Raw genomic sequence first — 24789 nt, forward strand, 5'->3', positions numbered from 1 at the left:
GGCATTACTGCACACTATTTACATTTGTTTATTTTTCCAATTCCTTTTTTCTTTCACAAGATCTGTCGTGCAATTAGAACCCAATGAAATGCAAAAACTCTAATGCAAAATTAAATTGATGACAAGATAGGTTTTAAAGGCGATTTAGCTCTTTGCAGGCAGAAGTGCAGTGCAACGGAGCGAGAGCACCTCCAGCAGGTGGTGCCGTGGGAAAGTGACGAGAGGGACACCGTGGCACAGGGCTGAGCACGGAGCTTACAGGAGCTGACGTGAGGTCTTGAGGCTATGAGAATCACAAAAATACTTTGCCTCTGCTCTTTCTAAGGAAACTCAGAGCAGATGTGTTTCCTGGCCCAACTCAGAGAAGCATTGGGAACACTGGTTTCAGTGAAAGTTTGAGCACAAGAGTCACTAGAAGTGTTTTCAGTTTCAGCATCACTGTGTGATGATTGCTAGCTCAAGTTCCAGAGTCCTGTGCTTTTTGGCTGCCCACTGACGCGTGGGCAACATCCAATGTCCCCAAGGCTCTAGACTGACCAATAGGCTGAAATGAAGTGGCCAAAAGGTCACAGTAGGACAGGGGTGCAAGCATATAACCTATGCCGATCAGTTGATGCTTCAGGTGCTGCTAAGCAAGTCCAGCTTGATGCTGCCTTGTGATGTGTTCCCAGAGATGGGCTTGCCACACAGCTCTGGAGAAGAAAGGTAACTTTAATCTCAAATTATTGATTTGCCTTCTGTTTCACACCCTTTCACCTCACTTTTCCTCCCTAGCAGTCATTAGAAGCCAGTATAATCCTGCTGGCTTCTTACTGTTTACCCAAAGCAGGCTGTCCTGACTGATGGTTAGTGCTGACAATTTGAGAACTACGTCTGCATCATTACTGTATGCTCAACATCTTTCTCTCTGATCCATGTGTCTGGCAAAGAAACAAAACCTTTCAGATTCCCGAAAGGACAAGACAACAAAATTAATATTTCAATATTTATTTTTTTAAAATGAGCAGATATTTCTCTTATACAGAGAAAATATAAACTTTATGCGGATCAATTGTGCAGTAACTTTGCCATTTTTTGTGCATTTTCTGGTAGAAAAAAAGTGCTCAGAAATGCATGCCAATCGTAACATTTATGACTACTAAGATACTACGAAAAATAAAATTATCACCTTTATGCTTAAAATCTCTGCAATTAAAATAGGATAATGTAGTTTAATGCTTTCATGAAGCATTTTACAATTACACACATTTATTTTTTTTTTACAATTTCCATACAAATTCTTTTCCAAGTTGTCATGAAAACTTTCTCCTACTTGAAGAATCTAATGTGATGTATTATGCTACACCTGAGGACAGAATGCATCAAGAAGTCAGACTGCTGTGTAAGGTGGAATCCCAGGGAAAGAATGAGTATCACATCTGAAGAAACTTATATTTATTACCATTCACTCTTCCTTCCCTTTCCCTTTCTTGACTCTGAATTGTAGGCTGCTGCATGAGGGATTGCTTGCCTTTTATGCTAAGGTATCTAATTCTTACTTAGGAATTACAAATAGAGTAAGTGTGAATATAACTTAAAATTCTTCACTCTTATTCCTGTAAAGAATGTGAAGCCTTGGGGAAGACTTACTAAAAGAACTGTTCTTCATTGATAGCTGTAATCCTGATGGTACTTTATGACAGTGTGATGCAACAAGGTTCCCTCTTGGATGCTCCCATGCATTATCTCATTGGTATTATTGCTGTTCCGTTGAACTAGTCCCAGAGATGAGATGAATTCTGGTGATGAGTGCTAAAACAGTTCTTCACTACCTATCCTTTAATTCCATATGGGATTTAAAAAATCCTGTCAGTTAGTGAAAACTCACTCTGCAGTTTTTACCAGTGTCTTCCAAAACATTTGATATGGGAAGGGAAAATATTCTGGTAAGTTTGCATTTCATGTTCATGAATGCAAATATGCACCATTCTAAATACCTCTTATTGCCGTTTTGAGACCAGTCTGCTCCAAAAACGTGCAAAACCGAACTTAGTAAAGGGAGCAACAGCACCAGGTGGGTGTGTCGAGGTGCGCCTGTTCCAGTCACCGGGGCATGCCAGGGAAGAGTGTTTTTTTTTTTTCTTTTTTCAAGGGGCCTGCAGGAGATAAGGAGGATGGGTGCAGGGAATGGTGAATGAACATAGGCGTTCACAGTAATCTCTCTCCTGGCTTTCCTACTTAAATTTTTGTTTTGCAAAATGCAGCAGGGACAGTGGCCCGGCGTTTCTCTGCATCCTTTAAAAACAAAAATACAGCACTCAGCAAATTTTATTTCCTTTCTCCGCTTCGCACCCTCCCCACTCTCAAGTGGGGACCGGCGAGCAGGAAGGTCCCGGGGCAGTGCCGGGACCAGAGGGGGGGATGCTCCGGGGCAGCAGCCTTCCCCCGCTCCTCCTTCCCTCCTCCTGCCCCGCCACCCCCGCCTGGGTGGTACCCTGCACACTTCAGCGGAGGAGCAGCGAGGATGGAGGCCCCACTGCAGGGCAAGAGCCCCCTCTACTGCCTTCCCCGAGGAAATGAGTTTTCAGAGAAAATAACACTTTTCCGGCCAAGCGCAGACGCCTTTGGAGACGGCTGTGTAGGCTTAGTGTTGAAGCCTAGCATCTCTCCAGCCGGAGGGATGCCGAAAGGAAGGTTTTATATCTCCTCTTCCCAGCAAGGCTGTGTGTGAGGGTAGAAGCGATTAGGACACGTCACATGTGCTTTTCTCCATCTGTGCCTGTTGCTACCTGACCATGCTACCATCTCATGTTATGTCACATGAGGTGACAGGCCATTTTCCTCCCCTTTGCTGCTGCAGGGTAGGGGACTCATCCCATTTAACCAGTCTTGTCTTTTAGCTAGTGGTGTTATGAGCTTTTATTTATGACATTAGCAGTAAGCCAATATACCATGCAATCAATGCACAATCAATTTTCGTATCTGGAAAGAGTCAGAAGGGCAAAACTCAGCAATCACCTTCCAGGCCCTAGAGTGACAAATGACTGTATGGCAGTTCTGCTTATAAAACACTACTGGTAGATCACAAAAGAGATTAGGTCATTTTATTCATGGATGAGAAGGGGCACCAATCTTACTACAACAAGGCAATTCTGGGCAAGTCTGCCTCCCCTGGTATGACTGTTGTTGCTATGTTGCTACTTACAGCTTCTTATTCAACCTCCTTGCTTCACTACTGTCTTTTGACAAGCATATCTGCCTCCAGTCTGTGTCTGTGCACCTCACTGCTTGCTGCTACAGCCAAGAAACCCAAAGAAAAACAACATAACACCTCTCAGATAAACTCTTACCAAGTATTGTCAATGCATCCACTTTTCAGTTTTACTCTTTGATTTTACCAGGCTCCTGAGCAGCTGCAAATAGCTTCTGTTGTAGGAAGGGTTGGGTTCAGAGATCAGCAGGAAACAGAGGTCCATTATATAAAATAGCAATAGAGCAAAACTGGACATGATTCAACCTTGGATAAAATACAAATCAACACCCTATTGATTAATCTCACATTCCTGCCTTCTGTGGTCTACTCAAAATGTTTACTGGCTTTTTCCAAGTGTTTCATTGAAGTTCCATACATTCACAAAACTGCAGCAAATGTAACTGGAAGGAGAGTGTCATCTGAAGGAAGGTAAGCCAAGCAGGCTTGGGAAGGCTTGCCATCTGCACACAAGCAGTAGCTGAGCTGAGAAGCTGTTGAGAGAGAAGTTGTTACTACTGCCCTGTCTTCTTTTAGCTAGAAATAAAAGATGTTTTAAATTGGATTAGCTGTAGTAAACACTTGGGCTATCATGTGATAGTTTAAAAAACAATCTTAAGAATATCATGCTCCTTTGAACTGGGTCATCTGTCTATCAAGGAGACATGCACTGATTATTCTGGGTAACAGAAGAAATCAAACCAAGTCTCCACCTTCTTTTTTTTTTTCTGCCTAGCCAAAAAAAGCTGCAGTGTTGCCCGAAAGGGGAATGGTCTTTCCAAAGAATGTTTTTTCTGTCATAGACAATTGAAACTATACTCCTCTACTGAGTTCTGGCTGTTATTTACATACAAAGAGTTTTGGTTCTATGTTTTACAGTGCTTTGATAAAGGTAAAAAATTTGGGTGACATTTGTCCCCAGAAAAAGATGAAAGCAGAAAAGCAAGTGCCTCTCCAGCAGAGGCCAGTGAATATTTCAAAATAAAACAGTTTCTCAAGATATGTGCCAAATATTCTTTCAGACACCTGTATGCATTTGTTTCTAGAAGTGTTCTCAGCACTCACTCACACCAGGCACAGGTGGTACCACCCCTCAGTGCCTTGTCATTCATCATTTCATGGTCCTCTCTGCTGATTTGTTTCTTTTTCTGCAGTTCTGCTTCACACTTTCTTTTCTGACACCAAGTTCTGTATTTGTCAGTGCAAAAATAGAACCAGGCTTGTAAAAATATTCTGCTTGGCAGCTAGGCTTGGCAGTTCCAATCAATTAGGACCATTAGTCATGATAGGATGGAGAATGCAGTCCAGGCCCAGGGTGTAGAAATGTTCTCAGGGCCCAAAAATCTTTTGTCAGCCCCAGTCCCAATTCATTGAGTCTGCTTAAATGACTCTGCTTTCCAGTGTGCCTGTGCTGGTTTAGTGTGGTTTCCCTCATACTTCTGGGGTGAGTGGGACCCTGGGAATGGTTTCTGTGATACTGACAAGGCATCTGCATACCTTGGGTCCTGAGAATGAGCAGCAGAGATAGGAGAAGAGGCTGACAGGTATCTGGTGAGCAGTCCCTGTGGATGTTGATGGGCAGCTTGAAGCATATGATGACAGAAAAGCTGCTGAAGTTCCCAGTTTCCTGCACCTATGCTGGAGTTGTGATCAGTCGTCACAAAAGTAATGAAGGTGGCACTTGTAGCTTCTACAAGAGGCTCTACAGTGAATTATGTTCCAACCCAGCCAGGTCATGGAGAAAAGGCCCAAAGGGAATATATCAAAAAAAAAGAAAAAATCAAAACACTGGTAAAAGTCTAGCCAACAGCTCCCCCTTTCCCTCTGACTAATCACTGAACAACTCCTAGCTCTGATTTTAGGGACATGTAGTATTCCAGTGCAATGAGTGTTAAATTAGTATTAGATATTCCTCAGAGTTTTGATGACATCTCCCACACAAGCAAATTACAATGCAAATATCTACAGATTTACTTACATGTGAATTCAGCCACAAGATTAGAGGTGTTTCCAACAGCTATCTGTCTGGCCACAGCTGGGGCAGCACATACATGCATTGCAGTACCCTGTTACCTTAGTTCATCTCAGCTGCTGCACAGAGCACAGGGAGAGGCCAGAACCAACAATAACAACATTACCACTGTATCTAAGGATTCCTTGGTTTCAAGTGTCAGCATATGCACCTCCTGAAACAGAAGTTCAATTTCTGCCACATGGGTGGCCTGACCTGATACCAGCTCTAGCACCCACCAGTCAGAAATAACTGTGGGTACAGCAGCTTGTGGTGGTGATTAAGGCAAGGACAGAAAAGGTTGAATTCACCAGATGTCTCAACACAGGGTATTGTTTTAAATTCAATGTGGGCTACGGTTATTAAGAAATGATTCTTTGTCCCTTGTCTGTCACAGAACTGTGTGTGTTATATAGGTGTAGTAGTAGCTGGTCCTTTCTATCAAATCTTAAAATGTTAGTTTTGGAATTCTGATGGAAATGGTACTCTGGTTCGAGCAGCAATCTCGTTTTGCTGAACTGATGATTCAGATGCTGTTCTTGTTGGCAGATGAGGCCAAACTATAAGGACCCTGATCTTCTCTGCTCCATTTCTCAATATTTGAATCATAGAATTGTCGGGGTTGGGAGGGACCTCTGAGATCATCAAGTACAACCCTTGATCCACTACCGCTGCAGTTATGATATGTTCAGGCAGCCCTTCTTCAATTCTCAATGCAGCTCCTATAGTTTCTGTATCCCAACAAACCCAAGTCCAAAATTATAATCACAGGATCCTGGTAATAGATCCAGATCATCTCTCAGATTAACTTAAATGAGGATCCATACTCTTGGTTGCTAACTGCAGGCTACCTTATAAGCATCTTCTGTTAAAATTCACAACAGATTTATTCACTGGAGTGAGGTATTTTCCCAGTTTTGCTTCTTGCCCCCAAGAAAGTGTGTTTTAAATGAACATTTTTTTCTTCTGGCACTGTAAGGCCTATTTGAACCACTCTAAATTGTTTTCTCCTGTCAAGGAATTGTACTTTGTCTTCCTGTACTGTGAGCATTCATATCCTTTGGTAGTCCCTGCTTGAGATTTGCTAAACCCTGGGTTGCTCACTTGCCCAACAAGTGTATGGGTCTCATTTACCTTTTATAGTAACCAAAACTGAAATTATTGATTACCTGTTTCCTTCAGGGCATGTTGTTAAACTGTTTCACTTTCAAACCAGAGAAACTGCACAGAAAATTCCCAGCAGAAAATTCCCTTGAAAATGTAAAAAGGTCAATGGTGCATTTGATGACATGAGTGCTTTTGAAGCCACATAATTCATCATTTGTTACTACAGAACTTGTTCCTAGGAGGATTAGCATTTGCCAATAAATATACCATATGCTGGATTCTGTATGGAGATTTTTAAAGCTACCTTACTAAGTCATTAAGGATCTCCCATGGCAACTACAACAAAAATGGGCCAAACCCACCAGGGTTCCCTAGACCAGTGAAGCATGCGGGTTAAAGGATGAAGTCATGTCTCACTCGTGTACCAATCCTTCAGTGAGACATTTACAATTAAATAGTTTGCTTGTGACTTGTCTGTTGGGAAGACCTATTCCTCCTCTGGGAGGACATGAAATTAATCCTTCCTTAACAAAAACCATGGAAATCAAAGAAGGGTTATTAGCAGTTATTACTACTTTATTGTAACTCATTTTTTAAAACAAAAGACCAGGTAGAAGGAATAAAACTAATTTTTGGAACTTTGCCTCTTATTGGAAGAGCTTTTGTGTTCCACTTTCATGATGTCAACTGTTAGCAAAGTTGCCTGAAATTGCAGAGAGGGAAAATGGGCTTTACAGCAACTGCAGCAGGAAGCTCTGTGAGACAGACACAGGCATGAGCTCACTCATAGTCCAGAGCAGCCTACATCAACCAGATGAGAAAATCTTTTTGCAGATGGAGGGAAAGAATCAAATTGCTTCTTTACATCTCAGCTTTCTGACTCCCAAGATCAAAATAGTTAAAATCTGTGTTGCTTCCCTCCAGCCTCTCTGGTATTATGCTCTGCCAGTAAATGAAACAATGGCTCTTGGAGACACACAACCTGTCTTTGTGCATGCACAGACTCAAGCACTCATGTGAAACTGCATTTGCTGTTGATATTAAAACATTATATATACACATCCAACACTGCATGTTCTGAATGAAAACCTAAATCCCATCACTAGAGACAAATTCTTTGAAGAACTATGAATGATTTTGGGCAGGCCCACAGCATGTCAGAAACTCTGAGGATCTCTCTGGAGATGGAAGACATTCTGTATATGTAAACACTGGGAAAAATTCCCAATATAGCTGAAAATTAAGGACAAAATTCCCAAAGAAATTAATTTGAAGGAATATTTGTCTAGCATAACATAGTACAGATGGTTAAATTTTATCAACATAGATACAGTGTAAATAACTAAAAGAGGAAGAGAAATGATGAAAAATCAAAAAAGTACTGTATTTTTTCTAAAGTGATCTTAAAATGGATGCTCAAAATTGATTTGTTATACTTTTGCCTTCTTGAAAAACTTTTAATCTATTTAAGTTTCTACTTGCACTTTCTACTACTGAAGCAAACTCTACTCCATGCGTAGCACAGAAACTTCCAGTTCAGGTAATATTGAGGTGAATGAGTGTACTACCTGTAATATACCTGTAATATAACCAACACATATAATAGAGTTTCTTCTCTTTGTGTATGTGCAATTCATGCTAGAATTGGGAAAAAAATGGCAAATCTGAGAGGAAATAAATAAGAAATGTGTCTGCTTATCTGTTTAATATTACTGTTAAATGCAAAAAGCTTCCAATAAAGCCCCAGATAAGCAATTAACAATCTAGGAATCCTGTTGGCCTGGCCAATCAAAAAATTGCATTACTTCAGTGCTACAAAAGAACCTGGCACATGGGACACTTTTTTCAAACTAAGTTTAAACAGTTGCTATAGCCAAAATGAACAAAAGCCAGAGCTATAAGTGAAGACATGGTTCTGAACAGAACAAACTAAGCCACCTGGGTAACAGATTATTTTTGTTTTGCTTTTCCATACTGTGGAAGATGCTGCGTCTTCCTTTTTTTCTCTCCTGTATTTTAAATAATTTTCCATGTCACTGTGTTTGAATAGATAAAAGTTGTAGTGTACCTACACCTACACTAAATTACCTGGTAATTCGAAAGGAGTGCTGCACAAGGAATCCATTTGTCCTGCAGTCACGGGTGGAGAGAGAAAAAATGATAGATTTTCTGTATTTTGAAATACGGAGTACATGAGGGTCCACATGATCTTGACCATTACAGTACAGTTCTGCTCTGAGACACACCAGGATAATGACACTGGCTGAGATTCAGTGAAGAACCCCATCTGACAGCCCAACTACTTGTAAATCATCATGTTGCAAATTTTTGCTTTCCTATCAATAAAGTAAGATAGAATGCAGAACAGAGATGTTTATCCAGACAGGCAATTAGCAAATTCAACTTCTTGAGAGCAGAGGATGTTGATAAGCTGTGTTTGCTGTGAGAAGCCGTCTCATCGAGGTAATTATGATACCTCTGAGATGTGCAGGTCTGGAGTAGTACCATGATTTTTGGCTGCCAGACTTTTTTTCCAGCAGTCGTTGCTACAGTCACTGTAGACTTCTAAATCACAATTTTGGCTGATGAAACCGGGAAGGCTTGAGTTCATCATCTACAGGCTGATCTCACTGCTTGCTGCTCTGCAGGTGTCAGGCCCCAGCACCCAGGCAGAGATAAAATTTGCTCTTTTCAGCCATGTTGCAACACAGTCTAGTTACAAGCACTGTAATTGTAAAAGAGAATGTACTTTCCCCTCCAGTATTCTGACCAACAGAATTCTCAGTATTACTAACAAGTTTTGAAACAATTGTATATCAATGTAGACATGACCTTTTAAATAAGAACAGATTTCCTCTGGCTCTAAGATGAAGTTTCAAGCAGGCTTTTTGTTGTATCTCAGCAAGGCTACACCCCAACAAAGCAAATATGCAAGTGTTTCTGTGCTGATATGGTCAAATCACTCACGTTTGCATGAGTATTGCACTAATTTAGGATAAAAAAATATTACTACCGAGTCTGCTTTTATTCAGGAATATTTGTCCTTGGTTGATATTACACTCTTGTCATATGCACACCTACCCTAAGGTAAACAGAGAAAAGCAGTAAACTTTGATTATTATGCACGTATAACTGTTTTGGAAACACAGAATCTTGTGCTGCGTTTACCCAGAGCACTGCTTGCCAGTTTCACAGCTATCCTGAAATGTCACATGCTCTGTCTCCCTCTGGTGATCAGAGAGGTCAGACATCAGCGAGCATCTCTGAGCTGCCCTGGCTGGTCTGTCGCTGAGGTTTCTAACTGTATTTTACTGCCATGTTTTACTGGCAGGGTGCCTTTCACTTTCTGCTTAAGGCAAACAGTGTCCGGATTCTACTCCACAAAACTTACGTTTTTAACAGCTTCATTCCTGCAATAACAGTTTTGTCAACTGCTAGCTGAAATATGTTCCTGTACTACCTTAATGCCAGAAGTTGGAGACCACCTTAAAGAACTATGCTTTAGAACTCGGAGCACTCCACACTGGAAGTGGCACAAAAAGAGCATCTGGAACACAGAAACTAATACTCTAAGGATAGTTGCTAATTGGATGATCATAACATGATTTTCAGTTACTGGGTTTCAAATGTAATTCCAATGCATATAGTTTGAACTTAACTTCTAAAATGTTTGTGTGCAAAATCTTTCCAAACTTATTTGGAATCAAGTTCAAATATATCATTAGGAAAAATCTCAGCTCCTAGAAAGGCTTTTATCAGAAATATAACTTACACTCCCTGGTGCATAGAACAGCATGCTTTAGCTGCTTTGATGTTAACAAAACAAGCAGTGATCAACTGACATATGTTCTGCTACACAAGTGCATATGAGCACAAAATGCTACAGAAAACATGCTAGCTTAACAGACAGCTGCCTAGTTATATCTTATACCTAAGTGACATCTTAAATTGTTCTGTTATATATATGCATTTATATATGAAAGAGTATCTATCAATCCATCCATTCATATACCTAAAGGACAAGCATAGAAACAAAAAATCTTTCTCTGTTAGAAGTGGATTTCTGATGTTTCCTGATCCCTGTCCTCTCTTCACTTTCAGAATAAATTCATTATATTCCAGTACCTGATTTAAAAGTCTGACACCAGTGGCTTCCACCAGCTCCAAAAGGTGCAGTTGCAGGAGAAGCCTGAGGTGGCCTCTTGACTGCCAGACACGTCTCTAAGCGACAGACAGCGAAATCTCCAAGTGGTTGAGCTGCTTCGGTTTTAATCAACACCAGTCTCTCTGACGGATATGACCCAGTCTTTGTTTTAAAGGCTGTTCGGAGCAGATAACACACTTGTTAAAAACATCTAGATTCTGGCCTAAAAATTTCTTTTGATTTACAAAACTCCACTTTTTTCTATTGAAAAAGGCTGGAAAGGTATGAGTAATAGCTTCCTAAAGCTGCCTACTATTTTTTATGTAGCAAAGTTCTTTACCCAGGGATTCCAGAAATTCAAAAAGAGCAAACATCACTACTTTTCCAATACTGGACTTTTAAAAGTAAAACCTCAAAATAAATAGGAACATATGTAAGTATTTGATCCCCAGATGGACATTCTGTCTATTTAATACTGCCTAATGAAATACGTACATATTGTATGTTTGTTGTAAAAGTATAATAAAAAAGCAAAGGAGGAGAATGCCTTTTTTTTTTTATATTGCTACAGCATAAAAAAGATTTCCCCCCATTTCTCTTACTGTGGACTCTGCTGCAGCACTTGCTTAGCTTGCTTATATGAAAACAGCAAAAGCATTCAGTGTGGATACCTACACTGGAATTTCTTTATGAGTATTATTTCTACACAGTGCCTTGTAATGCTTTGAAGTACTCTTTCAAGCACTTCCCTTCAGCATTGACACATTTGTGAACACAGCACAATTCTACTGAAAACTGGCAAACTTCTTCTCCAGTGCTGTCACTGGACACTATATGGCACCTTTCATAGAATAAGAGGTGCCCATGAATGTGGTTTTCTAACTGCTTCATAGTATAAGGAAAACAGCTTCAGAAAACCAGCCTAGGAGAAGATCCCTGGGAACATACCAAGTCAGTAAGAGATCCAAGTGACCATTAGGTGAGAACAGTCAGCATTGTTTGCACAGAGCATATGGTTACACTTTATTTTAAAGCAATGAACTTCAAGTCGTTTCTTGCAAATGGATTCTCAGAAAAAATAAGGGACCCAGAAATTGCGGGCTGTACATTTTGCAGGTATTTCTTTCTCCAGTTCAGATTTGATGAAGTCAAAGTACAACTGTGAGCTGTAACATCATCATTAGGGGTGTTCCAAAGTGTATTCTCATTATCTGAGAGTACACTTGCAGCCCAGAAAGCCAACTGGACCCTTGGCTGCATTCATTGCAAGGGAAGTGATTCTCCCCCTCTGCTCTTGTGACCCCCAAGGGCTCTGAGCAATCTGATCTAGTGGGAGGTGTCCCTGTCCATGTGTCCTGGTTTGGGCCAGGATAAAGGTAATTTTCTGCCTTGTACTTTTGCTTTCAGCTAAGTCTCTTGTAAGTAGTTGCCCTGGCTCCCACTCAGCCCTGACATCAAGTGTCTTCTAAAGGTGAGACATGATGCCCTCAGCTGATCTAGTGCTGCAAAGCCAACAGGCAGCAGTCTTTCCCCTGCCTTTGGGATCTGACCACCCCATCTCAGCCTCTGCTGACTTCTGCAGCTGTTAACAGAGAGAAATCAGTGCCTCGTGAGGGCCGAGCAGGGGACTGATGCTCCCAGTTACTGATGGAGGCCGGGAGAGGAAGCCTTGGGAGAACATACTCTAGTGTGCTCAAGCTGGCCTGTGTCTGCAGCCATGCACCCACAGCAGCAGTGGTTCTTCTCGTTTGCCTTGGGGCCATTTTCATTTAATTCCTTGGCGGCAGATGGGGCGCCCAAGGCCTGGGTCCCCTGACAACCCACAACAGCTTTGGAGCACAGGAGCCGGCCCTGCTAAGGCAGGAGGGACAAAGTGATCTCTCCTGAGGAACGATGTTCTTCTCCAGCGACAAGACAGGGTGCAGGAACACCAGTGAGAGCAATGAATGACACACATCCAGCCCCCAGCTCCCACCCCAGCCCCCAGCTCCCATCCCAGCCCCCAGCCCCGCCGGGCTGTCCCAGCTCAGGGCTCCCCTCACAGCCATGTTACACGGAGGGCTCCGGGCAGGAGCGCTGTGATTGGTCCATTGGGGTCACCTGACCCAGCCTCTGCTCCCCACAGTCCCAGCGCGGCAGCCCTGGGGGCACAGAGCGCCTCACAGGGCAGGAAGGGCGAAGGGTGGTCTGGGCTGGAGCCTCTCGAACCAGGACACAAAGTGAGACGTGCTCAGCACTTCCAGAGACTTCATCGCTAACTTTGCTGATCCTTTCCGAGCATGAAGGGTGTTACAGACGCCTGTCTTCACTGGCACATTTGAGAATGTGTGTTTAAAATAATTGAAATCTACCCTCTTTCAGCTTGAAGCTGTTTCACCTTGTCCTGTCACTGTATTCATTTATAAAAAGTCCCTCCCCAGCTGCAGTAAGTAGGCTGCCTTCAGGTACCGTAAGCTGTAAAGTCTGCTGGAAACCTCCTCCAGGCTGAGCACTCCCAGCTCCCAGCCTGTCTCCACAGAAGAGGCTCTCCAGCTCCCTTCCTGGCCCTCCTCTGGGCTCCCTCCATGAGCTCCGTGTCCTTCCTGCGCTGGGGGATCCGGAACTGGACACAGTACTCGAGGAGGGGTCTTAGGAGAGCACATTAAAGGGCAAGGATTTCCTCCCTTTAGTAGGCAGCTATTCAGTGTATGCAAAAAGGTGATACGGCAGTGATAGCAGAGGCAGAGGATGAACTGCTGGTTATCCACTGCTTGGGCAATTTATGCTACGCATAGTTATGTATTTTACAGAAATCTTGGTTACAGGCCATGTGTTATATGTAATTCTAATGCACAACTGTATACTTTGCAACCACAAAATGTATTTATGAACACATGATATGAGTTATACCGAAGCTAGTATATAATGGGTTATACAGAAAATTTACACCAAATTTTCTGTTGAATTTTCATTGAGTACGTTTTTAAAGATCTAGGCAATACTTAAATGTTCTAGGACCTGAATCTTAATCTACATGCAGACAAAAGTTGTCTCATCATGAGATCTTTTCACTAATCCATTAACTCATACATATATACGTATAATCTCATAACTCATAGCATATGATGTACTGACAATTTTACTTCTGACTGTTGTATGGCCATATTCTGACACTTCTGAAATGGCAGGTCATTAAACAGAAAACAAATAAGCTCTCAGAGAACATGTTTCTGAGACAGTTGCCATTCTGTTACAAATAAATGGATGATGGAGAGTTTTTTTTAATTGTTAATACTGTCAATGTGTTTTGTTATGCCATTGATCTTACGTCAGAGAGATGTTATGCAAAGGTTTCTGAATGACAGTTACTCTGAAATGACTACTAAATATAAACTATTTGTCTAACTTGTCACCTTCATCTCCTTCATACACCAGCTATGCTGACTACCTAGTCAACTGATGTACTTGCCCTCTAATCTGGAGACTGGAAGGCAAATAAATAAGATATTACTAAACTGCTGCTCTGCTAATGCACGAGAAAGCAGAGCCCAACATCCTGCTTATGAAGTGCTTGCAGTTTTGATACTGCATGTTTTCATGTGCTGCCTATCTCAGATATCTGAAACAAACAAATGAATCAGCCAACCATGAAAAAACAAGGCTCCTAGCAAATGATTTTTGTTCCTCAAAAGTGGAGATCAGAGGTTACATATAACTGGGAATTCACTACTGCTCTCCAACACCCTATTTATCACCTTTGGTACATAACTATAGGACACATAAAGGTGTTACTCTGACATATTTCAGGGTGAGAAAACATGAGAAGTTATTTTTTATATCTCTGGTATCCACAGGTACAGTTTTACTAGGACACACACTATCTCATAAGCATATGAATCCAGAACTGTCTTTTGATGAGAAATTTATGAATGGACATGGGCGGACCTTTTCTGCCAAGGGTTGCAATCAAAAGAAGTTTGTGCTCCTGTTAAAGGCTTTGGCTGAATGTTACTTTCTGAGGAGGATTGCTGGAAAATCCCAGATCAGCTCTTCTGTCTCTGGGAAATGCTTATGCTTTGCTGACAGCAGTCTGACTTTTAGACTCATGCCAGGAAGAATCTGTCTGGAGGACTATAAACAAAACAGAAGGAGTTATGGCACCTGGACTTATAGCTACTAAGGACAGAAATATGCAGAGCACACACTTCAGCCAGCTGAAGATCACAGACTCAGCATTTCTCTAATAGGCATGACATCAGAGTGCACCATGTGCAGGCTTTGGGGCCCTAGGTAGGAAAGAAATTACAAATTAAGAACAATAAAACCAGCAGTTCATACAACATGAGTTCACTTTCTCCAGAGATTAAACCCTTCAAACACTACTTTTCATGCTTATATGAAGCTGGCCTCTCTTTCACACTAGCTAACCCTGAAACTTTCTGCCCTACAGTGCTCAGAAATTGTGGGAAGCCACACAGCACTTGTAGCTCTCACAGAAACACCCAGCCCTTCCCAGCTGCATTCAATTCTCCAGATAACTGGGATGAGAATCTTTGACAGAACATCAATTACCTAGCAGGTATCTTTAACCACAGACCCTGAACATCTTCTGGGACCCCAGTCCTATCTCATCTAGTAATCCCTATTGCCCTATATGCTTTCATCATTTTATTCATCATGTGCTGTATGTGGATATACACTGCAGAAATTGCTAACCAGCAGAGAACGGGTGAGTTTTAGAACCCAAGCCTTCAAAACAGGCAATTTCATCCAGGATTTGACAACACTTACACGTTGGTCTGTTTCAAGTCTATTTACAGATGTTCAATTTTATACCCTGCTTCAGCTAGATACTAGACAGCTATGCCAGAATTTACAGATCTCCAGTCAGTCAAGATCACTCAGCAGGATTGATGCTTCTACCATGGCCACAGACAGCATTCTTCATGCTCTCACAAATAAAAGTTGTCAGTGTGTTTTAGGCCCATCTAGCAAACACAGGATCTCTCCTTATGCTCTCTTTCAGCACGCTGGCAATTGCAGCACATGTGTCTCTTCTCACTTTGCATTTTTCATAAGTACACAGATGACAGGAGGCCCAGCTAGAGGTATTGCTGTTCCTGGCTGACAGATATTTTTGGAAGTTTGGTTGTTTCTTTAAAAAACATAGTATAGGTCAGCTAGAGTGCTAGGTTTATTACTTTAGCTCCAAAATCCAAGTGTGGCCAAGTAACAGATAAGAACTGTGGAAAGAAACTCAGAATTTAATTTCTGTAAGTTCATGCTTTTATTATTTCTATTGGTGGGTATTTTTACTGACCTTTCAATTAGCTCCATTTTATCCAGTAGTACTTTGTGCTTATCCAAACCCTATAAACAGGGTGCCTGAGGCATTCAGTCATCTTGGTTCATGGCAGCTTTATGGTCAACATGACATTACTCTGAAAAATGACCCAGAGAAAGACATTTAGCTCACTTAATTACAGGCATCCAAATACTAAGTAAGTCTTTCAAGAACTCCACTACCTCAACTTCCCTTGTAGTTAAGTAGGAAGGGACTGGTGCTCCTGTAAATAAGATATCCACAGTAGGCAGGATGAATCACATTCAAGAAGGCTCTTTTCTCACTGACCAGAAAGGAAGTCCAATGGTCAAGATGAACACAGCAAAAAACAGTCATGAGAAACTGCATAGGAAGCAACTCCATTGTATTTAATCAAGCTTTTCTTGAATGTTCACACCATTTACTTACCATTTCTGCAACTGCAGGAATTCAATTTGCATAAGCTCATAATTTTTTATGTCCCTGCCCACTGTAGGGAGCCTGGAACTAGATGATCTTTAAAGGTTCCTTCCAACTCAAATCACTGTATGATTGTATGATTATGATAAAAAATTTCTTTGGCAAACATCCCATGACTTCTTCATGTTCTATTAGAAAAGTGAGTTTACAAAAAATCCCGTGTATTTGAATCTTTCTCATCAAACTGCAGTGGTCTTTAAATGGAAATAGATCAATATATTAAAAATTAGCCAACTACATACATATTTGATAAAGAAAATATGTCAAGTAAAGATTGCCTAGTAGCCAGATTTGGATATTGTGTTGTATGACACACTTGTAGAACGTACCCATAGTTTACAAGAAACCAAGTGACTTTGATAAAACATTGCATTTTGTCTGAAAGACTCAAAGAGCAGTCAATAAAAGGACATGACAACTTCAATAGAATATGGACTAGGTATCACTTATGTGATACCTTGGCAAACATATGTGATACTTTATGTGATACCTTATGTGATATGTGAACAAAGATGAGCAGTGTTTAGCAAGTACCATTAAACTGTAATTGAAAAATGCATTCATGCTTTATTTTTATTTCTACACATTTTTAAGCTGAAAAGGGATGACTGAACATTAGAGCAATTCTTGACTGACCTGACTGACCTGAAATCCTGGTACTGGTACTAATTGTCTCATTATCAAATTAACACCAAAAAGACCAATGAAACACTTAAAGATCACAGGATGAAACAGTGAAGTATGAGAACATTTCCACTCATTGTGTCCTATTAACACTGTCTTTATTTCCTTCTTTACAAAAAATAGAAATAACAACAGACAAAACATATCCAAAAAGATTAATGCTTTTGCCTTATTCTCACTGAGGAGCTCAGCAGGCAGAGTCCTGGCTGAAATTTTGGCAGTATATGCCATTGACAAAGGGAAATAAAGATATATGACAATATACCCATGCAAGACACAAGTACAAAATGTGTTCTGTGGCCCAACAAATATTTTGGAGGTTGCCTGTGTCACAATAATTTTCAAATTGCTACTTTTGCCCACTCATGCCTTTCCACAGCACAGCTTACAAACAAGTTACATATACACATATATCATAAAAAAGTTTCTTATATGGTCTAACTGCTACAAATTAAGGCATCCTAACAGCTGCTCTTTTGCTGGTGACAGGTATGTCTCCTTTTAGTGCTTCAAAGGGGTATATTTCAGGTATTTCTAACAAAGTGAAACATCATGAGATTTAGTTTAGAGGAAGAATTCCTGCAGCTCTGGTTCTTCAGTACTCTTCTGACTGTCAGATTTCCAGCTCTTTCTACTGATGTCATCATGCCTGGAGAGAAAAAGAAAATTACTTATGATAACTCTTCCTATAAGAAGCAATTTGTATTGCCTTCATTTGTATATACCTCATTTTATTTCATTTGCTAAGTACTGAACTCTGAATTACTCTTTCTCTCTGGGCCCTTTTCTCTAGACATGTACCACATAAAGTACTTCTTAATATTATGCATTCTTACTGACTTTCTTGTAGCTCCATTCTGAAATCAAAACTGGAAACCAATGGTATGATGAGTTGATTTTTAAGTCTAGGCATTAATCAGTACACTGTCCCAGTGTGCTGGTAATACTGGACAGGATGTCCAGTGATTCCATGTCCCTTAAGGAAAAGTACCCTAGTGATAAAAATACCAGCTACAATAAACATTAGAAATCCCTTGTTTGTTTCTGACTCTACTTGTAAGGGAATCACTTATTCCCCATTAATAATTGTCAAAGATGAATAAACGGAGAGGAATAAAGGCTAGAATAATTTGCTTCAATTGGCTTAGACTTGAAGTGCTGAAAGACCCTGTGGGTCAGCCCCCTGTGCAGCAGCTCACCAGGAACTCCTAAGATCCTGTTTTGAAGCTCTACAATTGCACTGTGACTTTGAAGAATATCTTTTTTAGTTCATGTAGATGTACTGAGGTGACAACGCTGAACAAACATGCCTTTTAAACAGGTACCTGCTGACCTGAAGGAACCATATTACCAATATTACTAATTACTAATGAAAACATTAATATTTTTGGTGCCTGTGTCACCAAAAAAACACTCAGCATCCTCTCATGCAACAGGCACTAATGCATGATCATAATCCTTCACAGCAGAACAACTGGGACAGGGCTTAAATTACTTTCATATTGATTTTATACTGTACTAGTTTGAATCGTAACTATTTTATTAGACTTACATCATAGCATCCTTTTTCTAGACTATATTTTTGAAATTGTAATTTATCCAGCACTAGGTCTGGCAGTGGGCTATTTAGGTTAGATCTACTTACTATTTTAGAAGCATGCCCTTTTACTATCTGACAGAATGCCAATGGTAGATTCTGCTGATTGCTCCAGATACATGAAGTAATTTTTACTCTTGATATCTGCATCTAATACAGGGCTTCATGTTGATATGGTGAGTTAGTGCTTATTTTAATGTATTGCAGATCTCAGCTGAATTTAAGCGTGGGAAAGAACAGTTTATTGGCATATGTGTATGTTGGAAAAAACTACAAGCATTTGCTTGGAGTCAAAACATGCAAGAAACTAGCCAACTATTCCAGAAGGGGAAAAAATATCCCAGCCCATCCTGCACATCTGAAATTTACTCTAGAGTCTTAAGAAAAATGGGGTGTATCAAATTTTACAAGAACATAGAAAATTTAATACAATTTCTACCACCAAACTGTGACCATTCTGAAGAAGTAAACTTCAAAACTTTGATGTACTTGGCTAATTGAATGGAAAAATAAATCAATAAAAATGAACAGAAGCTTAAGAACAAAAGGTTGGAAACTGGGGGACAGGAATGTAGAAGGTAGAGTCTACACAAGGTAGATTTTGTGTAGTGGCTTCAGACTTCAGAAGATGCTAATGAAGTCATCTATATAAGGGTCTGGGTTTGAGACAATGTCTGGAAATATATCCCCCAATTTAACCATCTACAAAGGTTTAAAACACCAAAAAAAATGCCATGCTTGCAAGGGTTTCTCACAGAAGAGCATTTGCATGAGGCAATACTGAATTACAAAAATTGGCTCCATCTGGGACATGGCTGTCACATAAGGATGAGATTAATAATTTCGTATTACTCTATGGCCTGGACAGGCAGCTGGGTGTTTTGACTAGAGGCTGCCCGCTGATGCTCCCCCAGACTGCTGCTGTGCAGGCAGTTTTCTGTACTGGAATTTCCCTCTTTGTTTTCAGGAGAATATGAAAACTCTTGGAAACCTTACAGTTCTGTTTCTGGTTTCACATACACAGTGCCAATGACTTCAGAAAAACACTCCCGTTTTCATTACAGAAATCGAGTTTTTAGGTATGGGAAGGTCCTGGCACTAGAAAACAAGTAAGCAAAAAAAAAAAAAAATATTAATAGATATGTAGAAAAGAGTAACTTGAAAGTAACTTAGGGTCCTGCATTGCAGAATGACTGATTTATAGTTTTTCCAAAAGTGTCTTCCAATGTATAATGCTGGTGTGAATAGGCTTAATGAAAGCATTCACATCTCAGTTTAACATAAAATAAACATTATCACAAGAATCTGGTTGTCTTGAGTTGAATAAAAATGACAGGTGATTTTTATAAAGCATTTGCTTATAAATGAATACATTTTGCCAGATGCTGTTTTTACTAACATCTCTTTAGGGACTTTGAGGGACTGGGCTCTATCTGTCTAATAGTCCTGATGGAACACGTCTAAACTACAGGGTTTGAACACAGTTAAAGTTATCAGACTCGTAAAAAAAAGATTTAACTTCAAAGTCTGAGGGAGAGTATGAAAAACATGAAAATAGGAGAGCAATGAACTGAACAGCATTCTTCTTCGTGTTCTCTGTACTCTCCTTTTAGAGATGAACTGTGGAATTTTTGCTTTCCTCGTGAGAGGAAATTTAATTTCCATTCTCATCTGGTACTTGACTTTCATTCAACAGAGGCTGCTGAGCCAAAGTGTGCTATACTCCCCGGTAGATTTATGAGTATGAATATTTTCTATACTGGCTTGAAATTGAAATCGTGTAGCCAGTTCAGTGGTGACATCTGCAGAAATCCACCATAAATTTCAGCTTTTCGAGGAATTTAGATGTTCATCTGTTCATTTATTTCCCTTCTAGTGCATCAATCAATGCCTGTACTGCAGTTATGAATAATGTTAGCAAACACATGCAATTTGAGAAAACAAAGCAACAGAGATGCTAAATATCACCATGCATAACCACATACCAAGCATAGTTACACAGAAGTTCTTCATTCAGCGTGCTAGAAGAGAGACTGGTATAGCTGAAGTAAGGACCCTATGGAGGTACAATATCATATCAGTTAAAACATGCACTGAGCTCACCACATGCATAACACAGAAGTCTATGTAAAGTATGCAGTCAAAAAGACAAATAATAATTTAACAGATTTCTTTTTCAGTTAATATATGAGGCTGAATCTATTATCTCTTTGAGATGTGTGTGGGTTGGTATAAAAATGTGTTCTTTCTGCAGTTTTGATGCTAGCAACAATGGCATGCAAACACAGGCTTTTCACAGACAACGTGTTTCATGGTCCAAGTATCAATACTGTTAGAATTATCTCATCCAGTTCCTCAAATTTATTAGGTATCTATGAAAACTGCTCATGATCTTGCCACCTATCAGAACATCTTTGATCACAGACTGTTTTTAACTCTGTCACTATAAAATCTTAATCATTGTTTTGAGAAAAAATTGCCATTGTGTTATGAAAATACATTATATTGGTTGTCTGACTAGGTGGTGCATATGTTTAAAGGTTTAAATCAGTAGTTCACACTGTGATTGTGAGTGAACTTTAATAAGTGCAGTCCAACTTAAATTTAGCCTATTAGTTCTCCTTTGATTTTTTCAGTTAATTTCAAATTCTGCTGTAGCACTAATGTTCAAGCAGTATGCATTAATACAGACTACTCACTGTTTCCCAGTTTTCTCTTTCCACTGTTTCTTTTCCATAGTTAGTTTGCCTCCTTATGCCTAAGATTTTCCTATGTTTTTCTCTCATTTCCTTGTCATAATTTTTACAGTATATAATTCACTATTCCTCCTCCTCTTGGCCTGATTTATGCCAAGATTTATGATCTTTTTTCATCTTGAAATGATTCCTTCCCCTTATGTCTTTCCATTTACCCCTTTCCTCCCACCTTGTCTTTCACAGAGGATTAAGTCATCTACCATTCCCTCTAACTTTTTATTGTATCTCCAGATGCTTGCATTTCTTCTTTCTGCTCCACAAACATACTGTGCTCACAATATTTCTTACATCTGTCTCTTTCTTTCAATATTGTTTCCTTTCTCTTGGAAGACACATTTTTTCAAATAATTTTCTGTTTTCTTTCAAGAGAGACAGTCTCCTAACTGAAGATACCCCTCTTTCTGCTGGGATACCAGAAAAGACACTCTGTTGACTACAGAGAGGGGATGATCTTGGTCCAATACATTTTGCTACAGACTAAACATATGCTCTGCCAGAAGAAGACTGTGTGCTGTAAGGAAAGGGTGGGCAAAGGAGTCTGGGTACTGACAGCTTCAATACCTAGGGGATGTCCCACATAAGCAGGAAAGACCATTTCTGCTATGTTCCTCTTTATATTCTACCACTTATTTCTGTCCTTTTGGCCTTATCAATCTTGGCTATAGGACAGAACAGGAGAGGGTACTCCTTCATTCATTTACTCCATGAAATCCCATGGATGACATAATTGTATGACTTGTCAATCCAAGCAACATCAGACATCATTTCCAGCTGAATCACATCTCTATGGAAAGCTTTCAACACAGAACATGTGAACTGTGTACACTAAGAGGATGTAGTCCATACACAACTAATACTTGCCACTCCCTGGAAAAAAACCTTCCAATATTAAAACAATGGATGAGCTTTCTGCTGGTCAAATACAGTAAAGTATTTACGTGCATCCTTTTGCTATAAAAAAGAAGGAAGAAGAAGGTGTCAAACTTATTCATTAGTTAAAGTGACAAGAGAGAAGAAAAGCCTTTCCTCCTTTCAGTTCACTCACTGGTTTGCTTCTTCCTTTTGTGAGAGCTGCTTGATTTCCCTTGCTGTCTGCTGTCTTCCTGCCTAATGAGGTAAAAGGCAGTGTCGATGATGAGGTTTTGATCAGGTTTGCTGTTTGACAGTTGTTGTTGTTATTTTGGTTGCCACTCAGTGTCTCCATTATGGACCGAAAGGTTCCAAAAGGCCTTTTCAGCTGGTCCCCTGCTGGCTCTCCAGAGCCTGGTGGAGCCCGCATGAATCCTTTGCCCCGGTCTTTATCTTTTTCCTCATTTAGTTCTGACTCTGCCAGCTCCACCTGCACCACAGGCTCCTCGAAAGTTACTCGGAGTTTCAAATTTTGGGAGGTTCTGCGCTTTGAAGATGGAGACTTGAGAGCACTCTTAGGGCTGGTGGCAACCTTTTGAGCAGTGGCACTGTCCATGTTGGACACAGAGCTGTCTCCACAAAGCTGGCTCTGAGGCACAGTAGCAGACTGATATGGAGCTTCATTATCTGGATCACTGCTCTCTGAAGTAGGGGAAGGACTGTTGCCATCCACAGACTTGGAGACCCTCATACCAAAAGGGAAGCGGCGTCCTGCTGCAGAAGTGTGTTTTTTAATCATCAGGTGCAAACTCTCTGTGCTCTCAACGCTCTCCACTATGGGCTGAGGCCTTGGTTTTTCAGTTCTTTTCACAGAGGTATTCTTGTGGTCTTCACAAATAGCTGAGTCTGTGTCAGACTCACTGAGTGACCTTTGCATCAGTTGCCTCAATCTGGCTAATTTCAGCTCTCTTTTCTCTGGCAAAATCTTCTTCACGTTCTTGGAGGATGCATGAGCATCCTGAAATTCCAAAGTCAGCTTTTCCTGCATACAGACATTTTCAGAGATTTCCTTCCCCAATAACTGGCGCAAGATTTTATCTGAGTCCTCATCTTTTATCTTGGCTCGAGTGCGACTAGAAGTTCCCAAGTTGCCAAGAATCTGAATCCCATCTTGGGTATTCAATTTACTTTTTGGTGGAGACAATTCATCTGCTTCAGATGGTTTCCACTGGGATTTGCCAGAAGAAGGAGATGATGGTGAGCTTAAAAACAAAAAGACAAAGAAACACCACAAGCAAATTAATGCACATATAAAATGTGAAACTGCCATTTCCAGTGTACGTGTCTGTCCCAACATATTGTTACTTATCCTTTTCATCACTACTCACATGGAATTCATTACTGTGATGTGACAGTGAAGATTACACAGCGAAAGATGTAACCCTGCTTACTCTCCTAATTGGGATTTGAGTCTCTTCTCTTTCTCTTACAAAGAAAACTCCTTAGAATCAAAACTTAGAATGGTTATTTTGATACAAAAGATGACTTTTGAAAACTTTAGAGAAACCACTATTTCCCATTAGTGGGAACTGACAGATTTTAAAAGGTGAAAAAAGCCAAAAAGGCAAAGCCAATGCCTACTATCCAAGTCAGTCGTAATATGACATTATCTTTTTCTAAATACTGTGAAAGTATCAGCTCTCAGCAAAGCAATAAATTTGATAAATTGTAACTCATCTGGTGTTAATAATAGTCATATAACACCTCAGAAAAAGTCACGACCATTGAACTCAAAATCTTTTCAGATATGAAATACTGAAAAGCATGAGGAAGATGACATGAATTTATTTCAGTACTGTTAGAATAATGAATTAAATTTGGAGCTCCAAATAGTATATAGAAAGGAAACAGCAATCTCAGGTAAGTCTGATTTTCAAAGAACACAAGTCATAGAGACCATTTCTTTCCTTGTGACATATGCCAGAGATCATAATACTTCACATTCTTATTGTAAATCACTTTTCTTCCAACAAACATAGTCACAAAATGAAGGTTAGTTAAAGGCAGTGAATTCACAGATTTCCTTTCTTTTTTAGCAAGAGACTTTAATGAGTCTCCCCAGTGTACAAAATTCATGTGACTATACTAGCCACCTCATCTTCAATTAATTTTGTGGGTTTTCTCCTGTGGCAAAATGAAAGGCACACTGAAGAATATGCATGTATCTACAATAGACATTTCTAGTACAAAGGATAGGTCCTCATAGATCTACTACTGGCTTATTGGATGATAATAATATACACAAGCGAGTTCTAGGTGGAAGGAAAACTAGTGGACAAATATGAAATAAAATCTTAAATAATACTGTATCATTGCCAGACAAAACTAAAATGATTTTGAAACCTACTTTTTTGCAGGACAATGGACGATGACAGAGCTGCTCTCACTTGGTCTTATCTAATCCAGAAAATAAAACAGTACTGGTGCTCACCAGTGCTCACATGTGAGATCACTTGTTAAGCCAGCAAAAATCAAAGAAACCAAATAAGCTGAAGAGAGTTTGGTCCCATTGTCCCTGTTGTCCTGAGCGGACAGATGGGGAAGACAAAGACCAGGATTCTAAAAAAAAA

General features: G+C 40.1%; 1 protein-coding gene across 1 annotated transcript in view; it reads right to left on the minus strand.

Annotated features, from left to right (window-relative positions):
• Positions 1 to 17155: 17155 nt before the first annotated feature.
• Positions 17156 to 24789, minus strand: part of SNCAIP (synuclein alpha interacting protein) — an 82464-nt gene continuing 74830 nt past the window's right edge. The window contains exons 10-12 of the mRNA XM_030467240.1: positions 22356 to 23421; positions 20540 to 20610; positions 17156 to 17606 (exon numbers count right to left, since the gene is read on the minus strand). Coding sequence (XP_030323100.1) covers positions 17522 to 17606; positions 20540 to 20610; positions 22356 to 23421 — 1222 coding nt within the window. The 3' untranslated portion in view covers positions 17156 to 17521. The remainder of the gene's footprint in view (positions 17607 to 20539; positions 20611 to 22355; positions 23422 to 24789) is intronic.

The sequence above is a fragment of the Calypte anna genome, chromosome Z (assembly GCF_003957555.1).
Source record: "Calypte anna isolate BGI_N300 chromosome Z, bCalAnn1_v1.p, whole genome shotgun sequence".
NCBI lineage: Eukaryota > Metazoa > Chordata > Aves > Apodiformes > Trochilidae > Calypte > Calypte anna.